This window comes from Oncorhynchus clarkii, chromosome 2, assembly GCF_045791955.1.
Source record: "Oncorhynchus clarkii lewisi isolate Uvic-CL-2024 chromosome 2, UVic_Ocla_1.0, whole genome shotgun sequence".
Taxonomy (NCBI): domain Eukaryota; kingdom Metazoa; phylum Chordata; class Actinopteri; order Salmoniformes; family Salmonidae; genus Oncorhynchus; species Oncorhynchus clarkii.
The window spans coordinates 5,468,437-5,490,178 of record NC_092148.1 but is presented as its reverse complement, the minus strand read 5'-3'; the positions used below and the strand labels follow the sequence as shown (position 1 = coordinate 5,490,178).

At 40.1% G+C, this 21,742-nt stretch overlaps 1 protein-coding gene across 3 annotated transcripts; it reads right to left on the bottom strand.

Annotated features, from left to right (window-relative positions):
• Positions 1–1,323: 1,323 nt before the first annotated feature.
• LOC139378897 (gasdermin-E-like) lies at positions 1,324–21,211 on the bottom strand. Of its 3 annotated transcripts, none has more exons than XM_071121496.1 (10): positions 20,984–21,211; positions 19,214–19,466; positions 18,650–18,854; positions 11,069–11,243; positions 8,510–8,630; positions 7,970–8,095; positions 7,095–7,222; positions 4,770–4,941; positions 4,589–4,662; positions 1,324–1,733 (listed from the first exon to the last, which is right to left on the bottom strand). In XM_071121496.1, the coding sequence occupies exons 2-10, from the start codon at positions 19,434–19,436 to the stop codon at positions 1,452–1,454; spliced, it is 1,506 nt and encodes a 501-aa protein (XP_070977597.1). In that variant the 5' UTR covers positions 19,437–19,466; positions 20,984–21,211; the 3' UTR covers positions 1,324–1,451. The 3 variants fall into 3 exon arrangements, with proteins under 3 accessions (XP_070977597.1, XP_070977606.1, XP_070977591.1); XM_071121505.1 differs by having other exon boundaries at positions 19,214–19,462; positions 20,984–21,155; XM_071121490.1 differs by lacking the exon at positions 20,984–21,211 and having other exon boundaries at positions 19,214–19,574.
• Between the last annotated feature and the right edge of the window lie 531 nt (positions 21,212–21,742).

Genomic DNA, 21,742 nt, shown 5'->3' with positions numbered 1-21,742 from the left:
CTCTTATCCACCAGACCCAGTTTATCAGCACCTCCCCTCCTTGTCCTCTCTTACCCACCAGACCCAGTTTATCTGCACCTCCCCTCCTTGTCCTCTCTTACCCACCAGACCCAGTTTATCAGCACCTCCCCTCCTTGTCCTCTCTTACCCACCAGACCCAGTTTATCAGCACCTACCCTCCTTGTCCTCTCTTATCCACCAGAACCAGTTTATCAGCACCTCCCCTCCTTGTCCTCTCTTACCCACCAGAACCAGTTTATCAGCACCTCCCCTCCTTGTCCTCTCTTATCCACCAGACCCAGTTTATCAGCACCTCCCCTCCTTGTCCTCTCTTACCCACCAGACCCAGTTTATCAGCACCTCCCCTCCTTGTCCTCTCTTACCCACCAGAACCAGATTATCAGCACCTCCCCTCCTTGTCCTCTCTTACCCAGCAGACACAGTTTATCAGCACCTCTGTCTTTCCCCCATCCCTTCTTCTCAAACACATCTATTGTACACCCCTCTATACACCTACTTCCTCATCCATTCTCCTTCATTCACACACAACATATAGCGTAGTCCTCCACACACCCATTCTCTCCCACCCTCCTACACATATTCATATTCACCCTCCTTCACTCTCCCATTCATATGCACAGACACATACCCACACATACACCCACTCATACCCCCTCTCTCTCTCTCTCTCACACACACACACACACACACACACACACACACACACACACACATCGCATAGGTGATGACAAAATGTCTATGTTGTTCAAACACTGTGAATCAGACATCACAGGAATGGACCATTATACTGACTCCACATATTCAGCATCTTTATCTATCTTTGAGTATAGAATTATTATTAAAAATAAGAACAACTTCATCACCCTGGTTTTCTTGACATCAAGAATACCAGGGTGCTGGACTTCCTCTTATACTTTTTGAACCTGGTAGCACAGTAATGTGAGAAAGTTTACACTTTCAAATGAGTCTACAACAATAACAGACTTGTTTTTGGGACATGATTCTGGTGAACAGTATTTTGAACAGGATTCTGTTTCTGTTGTCATACGGGTCACTTGACAATGTGTAGGATCCCCACCTCCCTCCCTCCCTCCCTCCCTCCCTCCCCTCCCTCCCTCACTCCTCCCTCCCTCCCTCCCTCCCTCCCTCCCTCCCTCCCTCCCTCCCTCTAATGTCCCACTTTATGTTGTATTATGTAATGGGGATCCTAATAAACTAACCCCCCCTCCCCCCTCCCTCTGTAATGTCCCACTTTATGTTGTATTATCTAATGACTAGAAGAATGGAGGTCGGGACGTCTGATATCGTTTGTTGAACTTTACTGAAAACATTACAAGGATACATTCACTGTTGTTCACTAGTTCTGTAGCTCAACTAGTGCAGGAGTAAGACATGGAATGGAATACTGAGTGTATCAGTTCAAACAGGATTTACAAGTTGCATGGTCTCTCTCTCTCTCTCTCTCCCTCTCTCTCTCTCCCTCCTTGCACTAAAGAGGCCAGGCCTTTCACAGTGATACTCATGACTAGAGGAAGGTATCCAGGCTGGTCCTTCATCTCTGTCCTCAGTGTGTCCTCCTCTCTCTTCAGTGTAACTTTAGAGTGACCAAAGAGACTCTCTGTCCTCTGATACAGCTCCTCCTCAGTCAGAACAGCCAGACCTGCATCTCTCAGAGAGAGGGTCTCCCCACTCCCTGCTACCACATGCTGCACCTGGAGGACAAGCAGCACAGGAATTAATGTGGCATCTGCATCCCTAGAATTTGCAACAATGAAAAACACTTTAAAATGACAAATAGTTAGACATTATACATGTTTTAATTGATATTGAACTGTTTATCAATGTGAAACATAATGAAAGTCCTTTATACTGCAAAACTTGATTTGTATGCATTGTTTCAAATACTTAGAAGCAAATAGGCTTGTCCCAGTATTGATGAGTAGAGTTATTTTGGAGATTTAGAGATATATTATTTTGAATGCTATAAAATAAACTAATGTATTTAATATCATTAGTGTTACAGCCTTGTAGATCACTCATTACAAAGATATACAAGGACCTTAAGCATTCTTTCCAGTGGCAAACTGTTATCAGGAGAGGGGTCTATATTAAATCAAATGATTGGCTAATCAGACCCTTTTAGTATGTCATACATGTTATGATTCCAGTGATCATTTGGTGTGTTTAAATAAAACGTGTAATTGGTGTAACTCAATTTAAATGAAGGGAAATTACACTGAGCAAAATGATTCATCAAATCTCTTTAGTAAATGATTAAGTAAATTACTTTTAAAGGTTAAATTACTTCAGATTTGAGATCGGTGGCCTCCATTTAAGAAACTCCTAAATTACTTATAAACGTGTAATTGATGTGACCTATACTTTGATGCAATACATCATTCAGGGCAGCCCCACCACTATCCGGGAGATGGCGCTGTTCTGCATGTAATTCTGGATTTCATTCAAACACATTTGATTTGTAATTGCTTGAGCTAATAAAGCACACAGTACATGCTCGTTCCCTGTTGTATTGTTATTTTGGTCAATTTGATTTGAGGAAAGGCAGCTCCCTAATGCAGCTGTTTCAGCCTCCCTCAGTGATCTGTTATGGAGAGGCTAGCCTGGGGACTCAGTCAGCTGTAGCCCACTTGGGTGCTGCCATAGAGATTCATTAGTAGTGTCCGCCCATGAAGGATTGATGTCATTTGCCAAAGATAAATAGACATCTTATCTCTGGTAGAAATTTCATAGTTGTTCATCGTCTTCTAGTTAGCTAGCTGAAAAGTCATCATGAATCATGTCAACAATCTCCTAGAAAATTATTTTAAAACTTGTAGAGATAAAACATCTTGGTGCTCATCAACCACTGAACAGGCCTCAGTTAAAATAGAGCAAGTTAGAAAATAATTCAACCTGAGTGGTTTGGATGGAACTTGCGGTGGCTAACAGCTGTTTGAGGTAGCTAGCTAGCTACTACGTGTTGTTGTTAATGATTGATGTCAGAATATAAAAACCCATGGAACTGTATCTATGCAATGGTTGAAGTGAGGCAGAGAGTAGCTTTATAAACATTGTTGCTAAATTCATAACCTGAACATCTTGTTAACAGACAGGCAGAGGCAACTGCACTCAGAATGGTGTTCTGATGCGTCCCATCACTCTAACAGTGATTAGCAATATTGCAGACCGATGCTGATATTGATTCTGAAGTAAAATAGACTTTACTCTATAAAGTATGCCGGACTACCGTGGTCTTCCTTGCAATAGGAGCCAAAGATATGGGCAGTAGCATATACACTGGTCATAACCCACGGAACCCAATTTAATTTGCAACGCTCGCGCACGTGACGCAAGCGGTGTAGTTAGCCTGTAATCAGCTGACTACACCGCTCACGTGCGCGAGCGTTGCAAAATAAATTTAGAAATCTATATTATTAAATTATTGCAACCACACTGCTCGCGCGCGTCAACGAGCGTCTGCGTTGCCAAAGGTTAAAACAGAAGTCAGTTCTATTTCTGATGCAGATCGCGCTGCAAGTCCTGCCTCTCTCTTCTCCTCATTGGTTTATAGAAGCAGGTACCCACGTGCCATCTCCTCATTGGTTATACCCACGTGGGTGACTGAAAGACGAACGAGGTCAGTGGCGGTAATGCACCTAATTTATGAAAGTTGCCAATCGCAATATAAAGTCAAGAGAAGAAAAGGCCTAGAAGGAGGAGAGACGACTAGAAACGATTCGGTTGACCATTTTATTGAGGATTAATTGTCGGAATAAAGGACCTTGTGCATTTCAGGTAAAATAACAACTCAATGTTTATATCCCAGTACAAATTAGCTAGCAACAGCAAGCTAGCAAAATAGGACAAATTAGCTAGCACGTGCAAGCTAGCTAGCTAAATTGTCATAAATGTTTAATGCTTTTCGACCTGTCCCTAAAATAATGTAATTGGTTCAGAGTTTGTTTTGATATCTTAACCTGCGTGTCATAATCTCGTTTGGTGTGGAGAGACAAAATACATTTATGCACGATGGCGCGCGCAGCCGGTTTGGGTTCCATGCTATGCTATAACGTTTTTTGTGTGTGGCTCAAAACTAATTTCTGGGATTGGTAGTTATTTATGATGGTGCATTCAATGTTTAGTGTAGTAATGTATCGATGCATATTCACTTTTTTCATTGAGTTTGCCCCACCAATATTTTTGTTAGAAATTGCCACTGGTTACCGTCATTGGTGTCAGTACTGCTACTGGTGGTACAATGTTATCATAATGGTAGAAATATTAATTTATTTAACATGGGAAGAAACATTTACATAAACCTAAATACATTTACATAAACCCAAATACATTTACATAAACCCAAATACATTTACATAAACCCAAACACATTTACATAAACCCAAATACATTTACATAACCCCAAATACATTTACATAAACCCAAATACATTTACATAAACCCAAACACATTTACATAAACCCAAACACATTTACATAAACAAAAACCTAGAAAAATGAACTCCAGGTCATACAGGACTGGAGGCTCAATCAAGCAGGTGTGAACTCACCAGGATCTGCAGGGCCTGTAAGACTGGAGGACTGCAGCAGGATCCCAACACAGAGAGACCTTCATCTGTCATTCCTGAAGATATAAATATACACACATAAAACCACAGTACTGAACCTAGTTTCCCAGGAACTGATCAAATAATAACTGGAGAATCCTGTGAAAACTGCTCTCTATCTCACCGTCCATGGCACTGACAATGAGGTGGACGGCACTGAGAAGTGAGGATCTGATCTCGTCCTCTTCCTTCCCAACACATTGGTCTACAAGATCCAGTATGGCCTGGACTGTTTCCCTCTCAGACTCTTCCAGATCACCCAGGTCAGGAGTCTCACCTTCACACATCTGATCCAGCTGTGACGAGAGAGAGAGAGAGAGAGAGAGAGAGAAATATATTCATTCCTGCCATTAGGTAGGTAGGTAAGTAGGTAGGTGGGTAGGTGGGTAGGTAGTTAGGTAGGGGTGTGTGTGTGTGTGTGGCTACTACTATATGACTACTACTATAGTGCTACTACTATAGGGTTACTATAGGACTACAATAGGGCTACTACTATAGGGTTACTACTATAGGGCTACTACTATGGGACTACTACTATAGGGTTACTACTATAGGACTACTACTATAGGGTTACTACTATAGGGCTACTACTATAGGGATACTACTATAGGGATACTACTATAGGAATACTACTATAGGAATACTACTATAGGACTACTACTATAGGGCTACTATAGGACTACTCATATAGCGCTACTACTATAGGGCTACTACTATAGGACTACTACTATAGGGTTACTACTATATTGTTACTACTATAGGGCTACTACTATAGGACTACTACTATACGGCTACTACTATAGGACTACTGCTATAGGACTACTACTATAGGGCTACTACTATAGGGATACTACTACTATAGTGCTACTACTATAGGGTTACTATAGGACTACAATAGGGCTACTACTATAGGGTTACTACAATAGGGCTACTACTATAGGACTACTACTATAGGGTTACTATAGGACTACTACTATAGGGTTACTACTATAGGGCTACTACTATAGGACTACTACTATAGGACTACTATTATAGGACTACTACTATAGGAGTACTAAAGGACTACTACTATAGGGTTACTACTATAAGGTTACTACTATAGGACTACTACTATAGGACGACTACTATAGGCCTACTATAGGGTTACTATAGGGCTACTACTATAGTACTACTACTATAGGACAACTACTATAGGGTTACTATAGGGCTACTATAGGGATACTACTATAGGGCTACTATAGGACTACTATAGGGTTACTACTATAGGACTACTATTATATAGGGCTACTACTATAGGGCTACTACTATAGGGCTACTACAATAGGGCTACTACTATAGGACAATTACTATAGGACTACTACTACAGGACTACTACTCTAGGGCTACTATAGGACTACTACTACAGGACTACTACTATAGGACAACTACTATAGGACTACTACTATAGGACTACTACTATAGGACTACTACTATAGGACAACTACTATAGGACTACTACTATACGCCTGGGAGGGTTATGACCTGGAGGAGAGGTGCTGGGTCCCTGTTAGAGACATTCTGGACCCAGCCTTCATCGCCGACCTCCACCGCTGGCACCCCGGGCAACCAGGTATGCGCCCATGTAGGGCGCCAGGTGTCGCTCCTAGAGGGCGGGCTACTGTCATGCCCTGATTTGTTTCACCTGTCTTTGTGCTCGTCTCCAACCCCCTCCAGGTGTCGCCCATCTTCCCCATTATCCCCTGTGTACTTATACCTGTGTTCTCTGTTTGTCTGTTGCCAGTTCGTCTTGTTTGTCAAGCTGACCAGCGTTTGTCCTGTCAGATCCTGTCTTTTCCCAGCCTCTATTTTTCTTGCCCTCCTGGTTTTTGACCCTTGCTTGTCCTGACCCTGAGCCTGCCTGCCGTCCTGTACCTTTGCCCCTATCTGGATTTCCGACCTCTGCCTGACCTGACCCTGAGCCTGCCTGCCGTCCTGTACCTTTGCCTCTGTTGCTGAAATAAACATTGTTACTTCGACTCGGTCTGCATCTGGGTCTTACCTTATCCTGATAATACTCTTTTTCCTCTAACTTTCGCTTTACTTCATTGAAAAAGGCCTCAATCTTCAGGAATAACAGTAGCCTAGACAATGTCTCCTTTTACTCACTCGCTCTCTCTCTCCCTCTCCTCGGCAGCAGGGGCATTTCAGGTGAGCGGCCGGAATCAGTTTCAGTTGGACATAAGCTATACATTTTATTGAGTTGCAATTGGCTGAAACAGACAACAAGAGAACGGGTCCAGTCAGGTCCATTCGGTAAATCAGTTGTAATTACACATACCCAGAAACCTGTGGCAATTAGACCAGACCCGATCCAGAGCCGAGACAAAAGTCAGAATTTAGGACCCGAACCCACTCGGGTCCCGGGTCGGATTTCGGATCTGTTGGACCCGTGAAGACCTCTACCACTCACCACACTCTCCAGCACACTGACTGCCTCTCTGTTCTCCATGGTTGTCTTGAGGAGCTGGAGCAGAGAGGAGCGTTTGGCCACCGGCAGGACTGACAGCAGCTGGAAATGACCACTCAGTTTCTCCAGTTCTGTCAACACACAAACAACACAGAGACCATAAAAAGTATTTTTATGTGGCAAATCATTTATTTTTATATTCCAAAAGTGTGGAAACATTGTAATTACTCATCAAAGAGAACGATTTAAATATGGAACATTCCATTCAGTAGACTACATTACATGTTGACCAGACGTTCCATTCAGTAGACTACATTCCATGTTGACCAGACGTTCCATTCAGTAGACTACATTACATGTTGACCAGACGTTCCATTCAGTAGACTACATGTTGACCAGACGTTCCATTCAGTAGACTACATTACATGTTGACCAGATGTTCCATTCAGTAGACTACATTACATGTTGACCAGACGTTCCATTCAGTACACTACATTACATGTTGACCAGATGTTCCATTCAGTAGACTACATTACATGTTGACCAGACTTTCCATTCAGTAGACTATATTACATGTTGACCAGACGTTCCATTCAGTAGACTACATGTTGACCAGACGTTCCATTCAGTAGACTACATGTTGACCAGACTTTCCATTCAGTAGACTACATTACATGTTGACCAGACGTTCCATTCAGTAGACTACATTGCATGTTGACCAGACATTCCATTCAGTAGACTACATTACATGTTGACCAGACGTTCCATTCAGTACACTACATGTTGACCAGACGTTCCATTCAGTAGACTACATGTTGACCAGACGTTCCATTCAGTAGACTACCCTTATAGACATTACCCTCCACTGGCATTATTACCTTCGTTCAGATTTAAGGGGCTGTTGGTATCAAAGTCGCCTCTCAGGTCCATAATTCCATCCTCTTCAATCTCATCCTTTGACCAAACCTTTTCAAAGCCCCCATTGTTGCGGATGAGGCACAGCTCTGTGGACAAGAGCAGACAACAGTCATAACCAGTCACACACAGACAGATACAGTGGCCATACTAAATACAGTGGCTATACTCAATACAGTGGCTGTACTAAATACAGTGGCTGTACTAAATACAGTGGCTATACTAAATACAGTGGCTGTACTAAATACAGTGGCTGTACTAAATACAATGGCTATACTAAATACAGTGGCTATACTAAATACAGTGGCTATACTAAATACAGTGGCTGTACTAAATACAGTGGCTGTACTAAATACAGTGGCTGTCCTAAATACAGTGGCTATACTCAATACAGTGGAATATACTAAATACACTGAGGAACAGAGACGCTGGCTGTGTACTTTACCATGGTACTTAACCATGCAGCTAAACCTGGGACATTGACAAACCATACATTTCCTCACCAAACTGTCCATTGCATTTGACGTAAAGCTCAATCAGACTGTAGGCCATGACAGTATTTGCAGGAATACCCAGTGACACATCACTTTCTGTCTGAGTACTGCCGATCTGCTTCATAGAGGCCTGTGGAGAACATTTTAAATGAGTCAGAGACGTTTGGTGCCCAGACGACCCAGATTCTAACCCAGACAGTCACATATTCTACACCACCACATTTTCAGGAAGTGGTTCTAATGATAAAAACACGATTTGCTGCCTTTTGAGAAGTGTAACTTGCTCAATTTTATTTTGGGATTTCACCTAATTTGAACAGTCTCTCATAAAGAGCATAGGTTCAACTTCGTAAAAAATTATGTTTTCCCATCTCAAGAGATATTTGTTTAAATGATTATAGTAAGTGCCTATTAAGTAACAAGGTTGACCATATTAGGGTTGACCATTTTAAATCAGCCATAAATATCCTTGTGACAGGGGTAATGGAAGCCTGTTCGCAGGGAGTGGCAATGGAAAGCAAGCTTCCCCATTTATTTGTTTAAATCTATGGATAACAGGTTTAAAGTGTTACGCTCAACCCACTCAGTTTTCCACCACAAAACACCAGAAAATTAACTAAAGGAGGAGAACCAGTTTTTACCTGCTTTTACACCATGATTTAACTATTAGATGTTGAATATTTCTTTAGAAAACAGTTTCACCATATTAAAACGAGAGTTCACGTAACAGGGTTGACCTTAAAAAGATGGACAGACGTAAATTAATCACAGTAAATAAATACAAATATTCAGAAATGACTTTGTCAAAACAACAAAAGAACTAGGGCTTTTTCAATGATGGTGAAAACGTGGAGAAATGTTGGGATAAGTGGGTTAAACATTTTCCAGAAGTCACAGTCAAAATGCTGAACTGTGGCATTTTAGAAAGTCTTTATTCAAAAGAAAAATTGAAAATACTGAAAATATCAAAGGTACTCTGTGAGTATTACGACTACTGAACAGACATCTGTGAGTATTACGACTACTGAACAGACATCTGTGAGTATTACGACTACTGAACAGACATCTGTGAGTATTACGACTACTGAACAGACATCTGTGAGTATTACCACTACTGAACAGACATCTGTGAGTATTACGACTACTGAACAGACATCTGTGAGTATTACCACTACTGAACAGACATCTGTGAGTATTACCACTACTGAACAGACATCTGTGAGTATTACCACTACTGAACAGACATCTGTGAGTATTACCACTACTGAACAGACATCTGTGAGTATTACGACTACTGAACAGACATCTGTGAGTATTACCACTACTGAACAGACATCTGTGAGTATTACCACTACTGAACAGACATCTGTGAGTATTACGACTACTGAACAGACATCTGTGAGTATTACCACTACTGAACAGACATCTGTGAGTATTACCACTACTGAACAGACATCTGTGAGTATTACGACTACTGAACAGACATCTGTGAGTATTACCACTACTGAACAGACATCTGTGAGTATTACCACTACTGAACAGACATCTGTGAGTATTACGACTACTGAACAGACATCTGTGAGTATTACCACTACTGAACAGACATCTGTGAGTATTACCACTACTGAACAGACATCTGTGAGTATTACCACTACTGAACAGACATCTGTGACTGTTACGACTACTGAACAGACATCTGTGAGTATTACGACTACTGAACAGACATCTGTGAGTATTACGACTACTGAACAGACATCTGTGAGTATTACGACTACTGAACAGACATCTGTGAGTATTACGACTACTGAACAGACATCTGTGAGTATTACCACTACTGGACAGACATCTGTGAGTATTACCACTACTGAACAGACATCTGTGAGTATTACCACTACTGAACAGACATCTGTGAGTATTACCACTACTGAACAGACATCTGTGAGTATTACGACTACTGAACAGACATCTGTGAGTATTACGACTACTGAACAGACATCTGTGAGTATTACGACTACTGAACAGACATCTGTGAGTATTACGCCTACTGAACAGACATCTGTGAGTATTACCACTACTGAACAGACATCTGTGAGTATTACCACTACTGAACAGACATCTGTGAGTATTACGACTACTGAACAGACATCTGTGAGTATTACCACTACTGAACAGACATCTGTGAGTATTACCACTACTGAACAGACATCTGTGAGTATTACGACTACTGAACAGACATCTGTGAGTATTACCATGACTGAACAGACATCTGTGAGTATTACCACTACTGAACAGACATCTGTGAGTATTACCACTACTGAACAGACATCTGTGAGTATTACGACTACTGAACAGACATCTGTGAGTATTACGACTACTGAACAGACATCTGTGATCTGTCAATATGGTCCTGACATTGACTTTATTTATGAAGGCCTAGCTATCATGAAGTGAGATTATTGAGATTAAAAATCTATTTTAAAACAGAGATTGTCTAAATCTGAGTTACCAGTAAAATATGAGGAAAATATAATTCACTTCAGTAGAACACTTGGTTATCTTTCTTCCTACCTTCCCGCTCAGGAACACACAGGCGCTCACGTTGGCTCCTACATTGCCATGCTTAAGGACATTGTTTGTGACCGGGCAAGGTAGTGACGTCATAATCCTCTCCATCAAGACGCCTAACACTGCCCTGGGATTTGCACGGGTCTGCTTGATCACAGGATGGGACATGTCCAGAACTCTGCAGTAGGGACACATTTTAGGTCATATTTCATAGAAATCTGGAAACAATGGAAAGCTACTTTAAAGGTAAATTGTTATGACTGTATCCTGACTGTATATGACTGTATTATGGCTGTATTATGATGTATTATGACTGTATTATGACTGTATATGAATTAAAATTATTGTATTAAGACTCTTATGACTGTATTATGTCTATTATGATTGTATATGACTGTATTGTGACTATTATGACTGTATTATGACTGTATAATGACTTATGACTGTATATGACTGCAATATGACTTGGTATGACTGTATTATGACTGTATATGACTGTATTATGATGTATTATGACTGTATTATGACTATTGTGACTATTATGACTATATTATGACTATATTAGGATGTATTATGACTGTGTATGACTGTATTATGACTATATTAGGATGTATTATGACTGTATATGACTGTATATGACTGTATTATGACTATTATGACTGTATATGACTGTATTATGATGTATTATGACTGTGCTATGACTATTATGACTGTATTATGACTGTATATGACTGTTTTATGGCTATTATGACTGTATTCGACTGTATTGTGATGTATTGTGACTGTGTTATGACTATTATGACTGTATTATGACTATATGACTGTATTGTGACTGTATATGACTGTATTGTGACTGTATTATGACTGTATTGTGACTATTATCACTGTAGTATGACTATTATCACTGTATTATGACTATTGTGACTATTATGACTATATTATGACTATATTAGGATGTATTATGACTGTGTATGACTGTATTATGACTATATTAGGATGTATTATGACTGTGTATGACTGTATCATGACTGTATATGACTGTATTATGACTGTGTATGACTGTATTATGACTATATTAGGATGTATTATGACTGTATATGACTGTATTATGACTGTATATGACTGTATTATGACTATTATGACTGTATATGACTGTATTATGATGTATTATGACTGTGCTATGACTATTATGACTGTATTATGACTGTATATGACTGTTTTATGGCTATTATGACTGTATTTGACTGTATTGTGATGTATTGTGACTGTGTTATGACTATTATGACTGTATTATGACTGTATGACTGTATTGTGACTGTATATGACTGTATTATGACTGTATATGACTGTATTGTGACTGTATATGACTGTATTGTGACTGTATATGACTGTATTGTGACTATTATCACTGTAGTATGACTGTATATGACTGTATTGTGACTGTATATGACTGTATTGTGACTGTATATGACTGTATTGTGACTATTATCACTGTAGTATGACTATTATCACTGTATTATGACTATTGTGACTATTATGACTATATTATGACTATATTAGGATGTATTATGACTGTGTATGACTGTATTATGACTATATTAGGATGTATTATGACTGTGTATGACTGTATCATGACTGTATATGACTGTATTATGACTGTGTATGACTGTATTATGACTATATTAGGATGTATTATGACTGTATATGACTGTATTATGACTGTATATGACTGTATTATGACTATTATGACTGTATATGACTGTATTATGATGTATTATGACTGTGCTATGACTATTATGACTGTATTATGACTGTATATGACTGTTTTATGGCTATTATGACTGTATTTGACTGTATTGTGATGTATTGTGACTGTGTTATGACTATTATGACTGTATTATGACTGTATGACTGTATTGTGACTGTATATGACTGTATTATGACTGTATATGACTGTATTGTGACTGTATATGACTGTATTGTGACTGTATATGACTGTATTGTGACTATTATCACTGTAGTATGACTGTATATGACTGTATTGTGACTGTATATGACTGTATTGTGACTGTATATGACTGTATTGTGACTATTATCACTGTAGTATGACTATTATCACTGTATTATGACTATTGTGACTATTATGACTATATTATGACTATATTAGGATGTATTATGACTGTGTATGACTGTATTATGACTATATTAGGATGTATTATGACTGTGTATGACTGTATCATGACTATATTAGGATGTATTATGACTGTGTATGACTGTATTATGACTATATTAGGATGTATTATGACTGGATATGACTGTATTATGACTATTATGACTGTATATGACTGTATTATGATGTATTATGACTGTGCTATGACTATTATGACTGTATTATGACTGTATATGACTGTTTTATGGCTATTATGACTGTATTCGACTGTATTGTGATGTATTGTGACTGTGTTATGACTATTATGACTGTATTATGACTGTATGACTGTATTGTGACTGTATATGACTGTATTATGACTGTATATGACTATATTGTGACTGTATATGACTGTATTGTGACTGTATATGACTGTATTGTGACTATTATCACTGTAGTATGACTATTATGCCTGTATTGTGACTGTATATGACTGTATTGTGACTGTATATGACTGTATTGTGACTGTATATGACTGTATTGTGACTGTATTATTACTGTATTGTGACTATTATCACTGTAGTATGACTATTATGACTATCTATGACCATATTATGACTGTATTATAATGTAGTATGACAATTATGACTGCAATATGACTGCATATGACTTGGTATGACTGTATTATGACTGCATTATGACGTATTATGACTGTATATAACTGTATTGTGACTTATGACTGACTGTATTATGACTGTATTATGACTATTATGACTCTATTATGACTATTATGACTGTATAATGACTGTATTATGACTATTATCACTGTATAATGACTTATGACTGCATATGACTGTATTGTGACTATGACTGTAGTATGACTATTATGACTGTATATGACTGCAATATGACTGTATTATGACTATATATGACCACATTATGACTGTATTATGACGTTTTATGACTATTATGACTGTATTATGACTTTTTATGACTATTATGACTGTATATACATGACTATATTATGACTGTATTATGATGTAGTATGACTATATATGACTATATTAGGACTGTATTATGACGTAGTTTGACTATTATGACTGTTTTATGACTATTATGACTGTATATACATGACTATATTATGACTGTATTATGACGTATTATGACTATTATGACTGTATTATGACTGTATTATGACGTATTATGACTATTATGACTGTATTATGACTGTATTATGATGTATTATGACTATTATGACTGTATTATGACTGTATTATGATGTATTATGACTGTATTATGACTGTATTATGACTGTATTATGATGTATTATGACTATTATGACTGTATTATGACTATATTAGGATGTATTATGATTGTATTATGACTGTATTATGATGTATTATGACTGTATTATGACTATATTAGGATGTATTATGATTGTATTATGATTGTATTATGACTGTATTATGATGTATTATGACGGTGTTATGACTATTATGACTGTATATGGCTGTATTGTCACTATTATGACTGTATATGACTGTATTATGATGTATTATGACTGTTTTATGACTATTATGACTGTATTATTACTTGGTATGACTGTATTATTACTTGGTATGACTGTATTATGAAGTATTATGTCTGTGTTATGACTATTATGGCTGTATTATGACTGTATATGACTATTATGACTGTATTCGACTGTATTGTGACTATTATGACTGTATTATGACTGTGTATGACTGTATTGAGACTATTATGACTATATCAAATCAAATCAAATCAAATTTTATTTGTCACATACACATGGTTAGCAGATGTTAATGCGAGTGTAGCGAAATGCTTGTGCTTCTAGTTCCGACAATGCAGTAATAACCAACAAGTAATCTAACTAACAATTCCAAAACTACTGTCTTGTACACAGTGTAAAGAATATGTACATAAGGATATATGAATGAGTGATGGTACAGAGCAGCACAGACAAGATACAGTAGATGGTATCGAGTACAGTATATACATATGAGATGAGTATGTAAACAAAGTGGCATTGTTAAAGTGGCTAGTGATACATGTATTACATAAGGATACAGTCGATGATATAGAGTACAGTATATACGTATGCATATGAGATGAATAATGTAGGGTAAGTAACATTATATAAGGTAGCATTGTTTAAAGTGGCTAGTGATATATTTACATCATTTCCCATCAATTCCCATTATTAAAGTGGCTGGAGTTGAGTCATTGTCAGTGTGTTGGCAGCAGCCACTCAATGTTAGTGGTGGCTGTTTAACAGTCTGATGGCCTTGAGATAGAAGCTGTTTTTCAGTCTCTCGGTCCCAGCTTTGATGCACCTGTACTGACCTCGCCTTCTGGATGATAGCGGGGTGAACAGGCAATGGCTCGGGTGGTTGATGTCCTTGATGATCTTTATGGCCTTCCTGTGACATCGGGTGGTGTAGGTGTCCTGGAGGGCAGGTAGTTTGCCGCCGGTGATGCGTTGTGCAGACCTCACTACCCTCTGGAGAGCCTTACGGTTGAGGGCGGAGCAGTTGCCGTACCAGGCGGTGATACAGCCCGCCAGGATGCTCTCGATTGTGCATCTGTAGAAGTTTGTGAGTGCTTTTGGTGACAAGCCGAATTTCTTCAGCCTCCTGAGGTTGAAGAGGCGCTGCTGCGCCTTCTTCACAATGCTGTCTGTGTGAGTGGACCAATTCAGTTTGTCTGTGATGTGTATGCCGAGGAACTTAAAACTTGCTACCCTCTCCACTACTGTTCCGTCGATGTGGATAGGGGGGTGTTCCCTCTGCTGTTTCCTGAAGTCCACAATCATCTCCTTAGTTTTGTTGACGTTGAGTGTGAGGTTATTTTCCTGACACCACACTCCGAGGGCCCTCACCTCCTCCCTGTAGGCCGTCTCGTCGTTGTTGGTAATCAAGCCTACCACTGTTGTGTCGTCCGCAAACTTGATGATTGAGTTGGAGGCGTGCGTGGCCACGCAGTCGTGGGTGAACAGGGAGTACAGGAGAGGGTTCAGAACGCACCCTTGTGGGGCCGCAGTGTTGAGGATCAGCGGGGAGGAGATGTTGTTGCCTACCCTCACCACCTGGGGGCGGCCCGTCAGGAAGTCCAGTACCCAGTTGCACAGGGCGGGGTCGAGACCCAGGGTCTCGAGCTTGATGACGAGCTTGGAGGGTACTATGGTGTTGAATGCCGAGCTGTAGTCAATGAACAGCATTCTCACATAGGTATTCCTCTTGTCCAGATGGGTTAGGGCGGTGTGCAGTGTGGTTGAGATTGCATCGTCTGTGGACCTATTTGGGCGGTAAGCAAATTGGAGTGGGTCTAGGGTGTCAGGTAGGGTGGAGGTGATATGGTCCTTGACTAGTCTCTCAAAGCACTTCATGATGACGGAAGTGAGTGCTACGGGGCGGTAGTCGTTTAGCTCAGTTACCTTAGCTTTCTTGGGAACAGGAACAATGGTGGCCCTCTTGAAGCATGTGGGAACAGCAGACTGGGATAGGGATTGATTGAATATGTCCGTAAACACACCGGCCAGCTCGTCTGCGCATGCTCTGAGGGCAAGGCTGGGGATGCCATCTGGGCCTGCAGCCTTGCGAGGGTTAACACGTTTAAAGTCTTACTCACCTCGGCTGCAGTGAAGGAGAGACCGCATGTTTTCGTTGCAGGCCGTGTCAGTGGCACTGTATTGTCCTCAAAGCGGGCAAAAAAGTTATTTAGTCTGCCTGGGAGCAGGACATCCTGGTCCGTGACTGGGCTGGATTTCTTCCTGTAGTCCGTGATTGACTGTAGACCCTGCCACATGCCTCTTGTGTCTGAGCCGTTGAATTGAGATTCTACTTTGTCTCTGTACTGACGCCTAGCTTGTTTGATAGCCTTGCGGAGGGAATAGCTGCACTGTTTGTATTCGGTCATGTTACCAGACACCTTGCCCTGATTAAAAGCAGTGGTTTGCGCTTTCAGTTTCACGCGAATGCTGCCATCAATCCATGGTTTCTGGTTAGGGAATGTTTTAATCGTTGCTATGGGAACGACATCTTCAACGCACGTTCTAATGAACTCGCACACTGAATCAGCGTATTCGTCAATGTTGTTGTCTGACGCAATACGAAACAGTCCCAGTCCACGTGGTGGAAGCAGTCTTGGAGTGTGGAGTCAGCTTGGTCGGACCAGCGTTGGACAGACCTCAGCGTGGGAGCCTCTTGTTTTAGTTTCTGTCTGTAGGCAGGGATCAACAAAATGGAGTCGTGGTCAGCTTTTCCGAAAGGGGGGCGGGGCAGGGCCTTATATGCGTCGCGGAAGTTAGAGTAACAATGATCCAAGGTCTTTCCACCCCTGGTTGCGCAATCGATATGCTGATAAAATTTAGGGAGTCTTGTTTTCAGATTAGCCTTGTTAAAATCCCCAGCTACAATGAATGCAGCCTCCGGATAAATGGTTTCCAGTTTGCAAAGAGTCAAATAAAGTTCATTCAGAGCCATCGATGTGTCTGCTTGGGGGGGGGATATATACGGCTGTGATTATAATCGAAGAGAATTCTCTTGGTAGATAATGCGGTCTACATTTGATTGTGAGGAATTCTAAATCAGGTGAACAGAAGGATTTGAGTTCCTGTATGTTTCTTTCATCACACCATGTCACGTTAGTCATAAGGCATACGCCCCCGCCCCTCTTCTTACCAGAAAGATGTTTGTTTCTGTCTGCGCGATGCATGGAGAAGGATAGCGTCTCTCCAGTGAGCCACGTTTCCGTGAAGCAAAGAACGTTACAGTCTCTGATGTCCCTCTGGAATGCTACCCTTGCTCGGATTTCATCAACCTTGTTGTCAAGAGACTGGACATTGGCAAGAAGAATGCTAGGGAGTGGTGCACGGTGTGCCCGTCTCCGGAGTCTGACCAGAAGACCGCCTCGTTTCCCTCTTTTTCGGAGTTGTTTTTTTGGGTCGCTGCATGGAATCCACTCCGTTGTCCTGTTTGTAAGGCAGAACACAGGATCCGCGTTGCGAAAAACATATTCTTGGTCGTACTGATGGTGAGTTGACGCTGATCTTATATTCAGTAGTTCTTCTCGACTGTATGTAATGAAACCTAAGATGACCTGGGGTACTAATGTAAGAAATAACACGTAAAAAAACAAAAAACTGCATAGTTTCCTAGGAACGCGAAGCGAGGCGGCCATCTCTGTCGGTGCCGGAAGTAGACGATATATGACTATATTACGACGTAGTATGACTATTCTGACTGTATAATGACTGTATTATGATGTATTATGACTGTATTATGATGTATTATGATGTATTATGATGTATTATGACTGTATTATGATGTATTATGACTGTATTATGATGTATTATGATGTATTATGATGTATTATGACTGCATTGAACATATGTATAGTATAGGGTAACCCACCTGTTTTTTGAGTAGTTGTGTAAGTCCTTCACATCAACCTTCTCTTTGTTCAGGCTGCCAAGGGACAGCTTCTGTTTGGTGGACCATTTCCCTCCCACTGTCAGGTTGAAATCAGCCAACTTTGCCTCCACGTTTCCATCTGCTTTCATTTCTTTCTTGTCACCAAATGTCCCACTGTAGTCCACAAAGTCAGACTCCTTGACAGCTGAGGGAAAGTTCAACAGTTGAAAGGACTCTATGCTATTATACCACAGCACATATCTATAACAGACACATCCATGACATATCTATAACAGACACATCCATCACATATCTATAACAGACACATCCATCACATATCTATAACAGACACATCCATCACATATCTATAACAGACACATCCATCACATATCTATAACAGACACATCCATCACATATCTATAACAGACACATCCATGACATTATCATTTTCCTATTCTGCTCAGAAAAACAAGAGTAGGATAAATATTTAAATCAATGGTCAGATATTTTAGAACAACAACAACCCATAGTTATTTGTCACTAGCGGGATGCTCTGGTGCTTACTTGGGCTTAAAGGTGTGTTTCCAGGCTCTCCAGGCTCCAGAACATCACCGAGGGTAAAGCCAGGGGACTGGTATTTGGCTTCCTGCCAGAAGCATCTGTGCCTGGTCTTGACAATGAGTGATCGGAGATTCAGTTTGTCTGTGTCATTCAGACTGGACACAGGGATCAGGTGTCCCTCATGATCTGTGTCCTTCACAAAGGCTTTTGTGGCTTTGGCAAACATCTGCGAGATGATGATGGATCGTGTTTCTGGCTGCAGCAGATGACAAAGACACAAATGACAAAGATGTCTAAGAAACAAAACTAGGATGAACACATGAACACTCAATACAACAGCTTCAGAAGAGCATTCTAAATACATTTCACAGTTGTCAAGACACTCAACAATGCAAACACAAGGCTCAATTTCCCTGGGAAAAGAGTGGATCAGAACAGAGTAGCATTGCTTTTGACATGACAGGAAACAGGATATAAACACAAACAGGATATCATTTCAGTCAAAAACATTGGTTGTGTATCATTCAAGGCAATCCACAGCATGCTGTAGATTTTTCGACTTCCTTTTTATATCGCAAAAATCAGCTTTAGTATTCTTCCTCTGGGTCCTTTTGACATTGATAAATTGTAAAGATACAGTTTGTTATTAAGAATTACATACTAGAATGTCTAAAATGCAGGGTTCAGGGAAATGGCTTGTCATCCGTGTTTAGGTTCTTGGTACATGCCAAGTTACTGCTTCTGAACATTTTTTGTGACCAAGCAAGGTAGTGATGTCATAATCCTCTCCGTCAAGATGCCTAACACTGCTCTGGGATTTACGCGGGTCTGCTTGATCACAGGATGGGACATGTCCAGAACTCTGCAGGAGGGACCCATTATAATCTGAGCCTTGACATTAGCCCTGTACAAACTTAAAGGAGAATGCCACCACTTTTTAACCTCATAATCTAATGTTCCTAATAGATAATTTGCTGAATACCTGACACCTAAATTAGGATTTCAAGTCAGGATTTTTTTTTTATTAACATTCAACAGAAAGCAAACAACCTAACGTTCACTTGTAATGAAAGTTGTATGTATGCTCTGACAACAAAGGGTATACAATATAACCACACTTATTACCCTTTACTTTGAGAGTTGAAAATAGTTTGATCTTGATTCAAATAAGCAATGAACAGATACTGATTAGATAAGATGCAAGATAACGCCTTTGAATTAGGCTTATCTACCAAATGAGTGGTTGAAAATATCAGTCCAACTTCCGTTACTAGTGAACTCACAGACTTGACACTAAGGCTTTGTGCTAACCACAGAAGTATAGCCTACCACTTTAGACAGCCTACATCTGTGGTTATGCATGTGCGACTACACCCAGTCACATAAATCTACACTCTTAGAAAGAAAATTCCAAAAGGGTTCTTCAGGCTGTCACCATAGAACCCTTTTTTAGTTCCAGGTAGAACCATTTTGGGTTCCATGTAGAACCTTCTGTAGAAAGGCTTCTACATGGAACCCTAAAACTGTCCTACTGGGAATCAAAAGGGTTCTACCTGAAACAAACAAGGGTTCTTCAAAGGGTTATCCTATGGAGACAGCCGAAGAACCCTTTTAGGTTCTAGATAGCACCTTCTTCTGTGTGTGGCTAAACTTCCAACATTCTAATATCAATGATGGCACAGCTATCCAATGCATATATGCATCCAAAACATGACCTGAAAGAGCAGTATTTCATTGTAGTATTTCATAACCTGCAAGAGCTTCAATACTTACAGTTTTTCACAGTTTCTTCCTTCAGGTCCTATTGAGTCTGACAATTATTGACTTCAATCACTGTGTAACATCATGGGTAACTCTGGGCATCGGCTTTCAGTTGGGTACTTTAAACCAGCACAGCAGCTTTCACCGATCATATAGTGTGTGTTTATAAAGATGCTACGTCCTCTTCCACATATATAAGAGGGTAACTTACTTGTCTTTGCTAAGTAACCCTTTTACTTCCACTTCCTCTTTCTTCAGTATCACTTCCTCTTTCTTCAAAGGACGACTCGAGTGTGGAAGACGTGTTCAGTCCCAGACTTAAAGTTTTAATACACTGCTTCTGCCACCAATTGTGTCCCCATGTCTACGCTGGCTTCTCCGCTGTCACAAAATGTCCCACTGTGGTCCACAATGTCACTCTCCTTGACAGCTGAGGGAAAGTTCACCGTGACCATGGACTCTATTATGCCACAGAACACCTATCTGTAACAGCCACATCCATGACATGATGATTTTCATAATCTATTCAGACATAGACTAACATAAATAATACAATCAAATATCTTTCACAAAAACAACAACAACAACGAAACAGATAATGCATTCCAAATGCCCCCATAGTTTGAGTTACTACCCCCATAGTTTGAGTTTCTACCCCCATAGTTTGAGTTTCTACACCCATAGTTTGAGTTTCTACCCCCATAGTTTGAGTTTCTACACCCATAGTTTGAGTTTCTACACCCATAGTTTGAGTTTCTACACCCATAGTTT

What these genes read in the sequence shown, in the direction of transcription:
- LOC139378897 (XM_071121490.1), bottom strand. Translation starts at nt 19,574, where the DNA reads ATGTATTTAGAATGCTCTTCTGAAGCTGTTGTATTGAGTGTTCATGTG. An exon ending in CCCCTTAAATCTGAACGAAG is followed by an intron (nt 7,223 to 7,969) that starts GTAATAATGCCA and finishes GTGTGTTGACAG; the next exon opens with AACTGGAGAAACTGAGTGGT. An exon ending in TCAGTGTGCTGGAGAGTGTG is followed by an intron (nt 4,942 to 7,094) that starts GTGAGTGGTAGA and finishes CTCTCGTCACAG; the next exon opens with CTGGATCAGATGTGTGAAGG.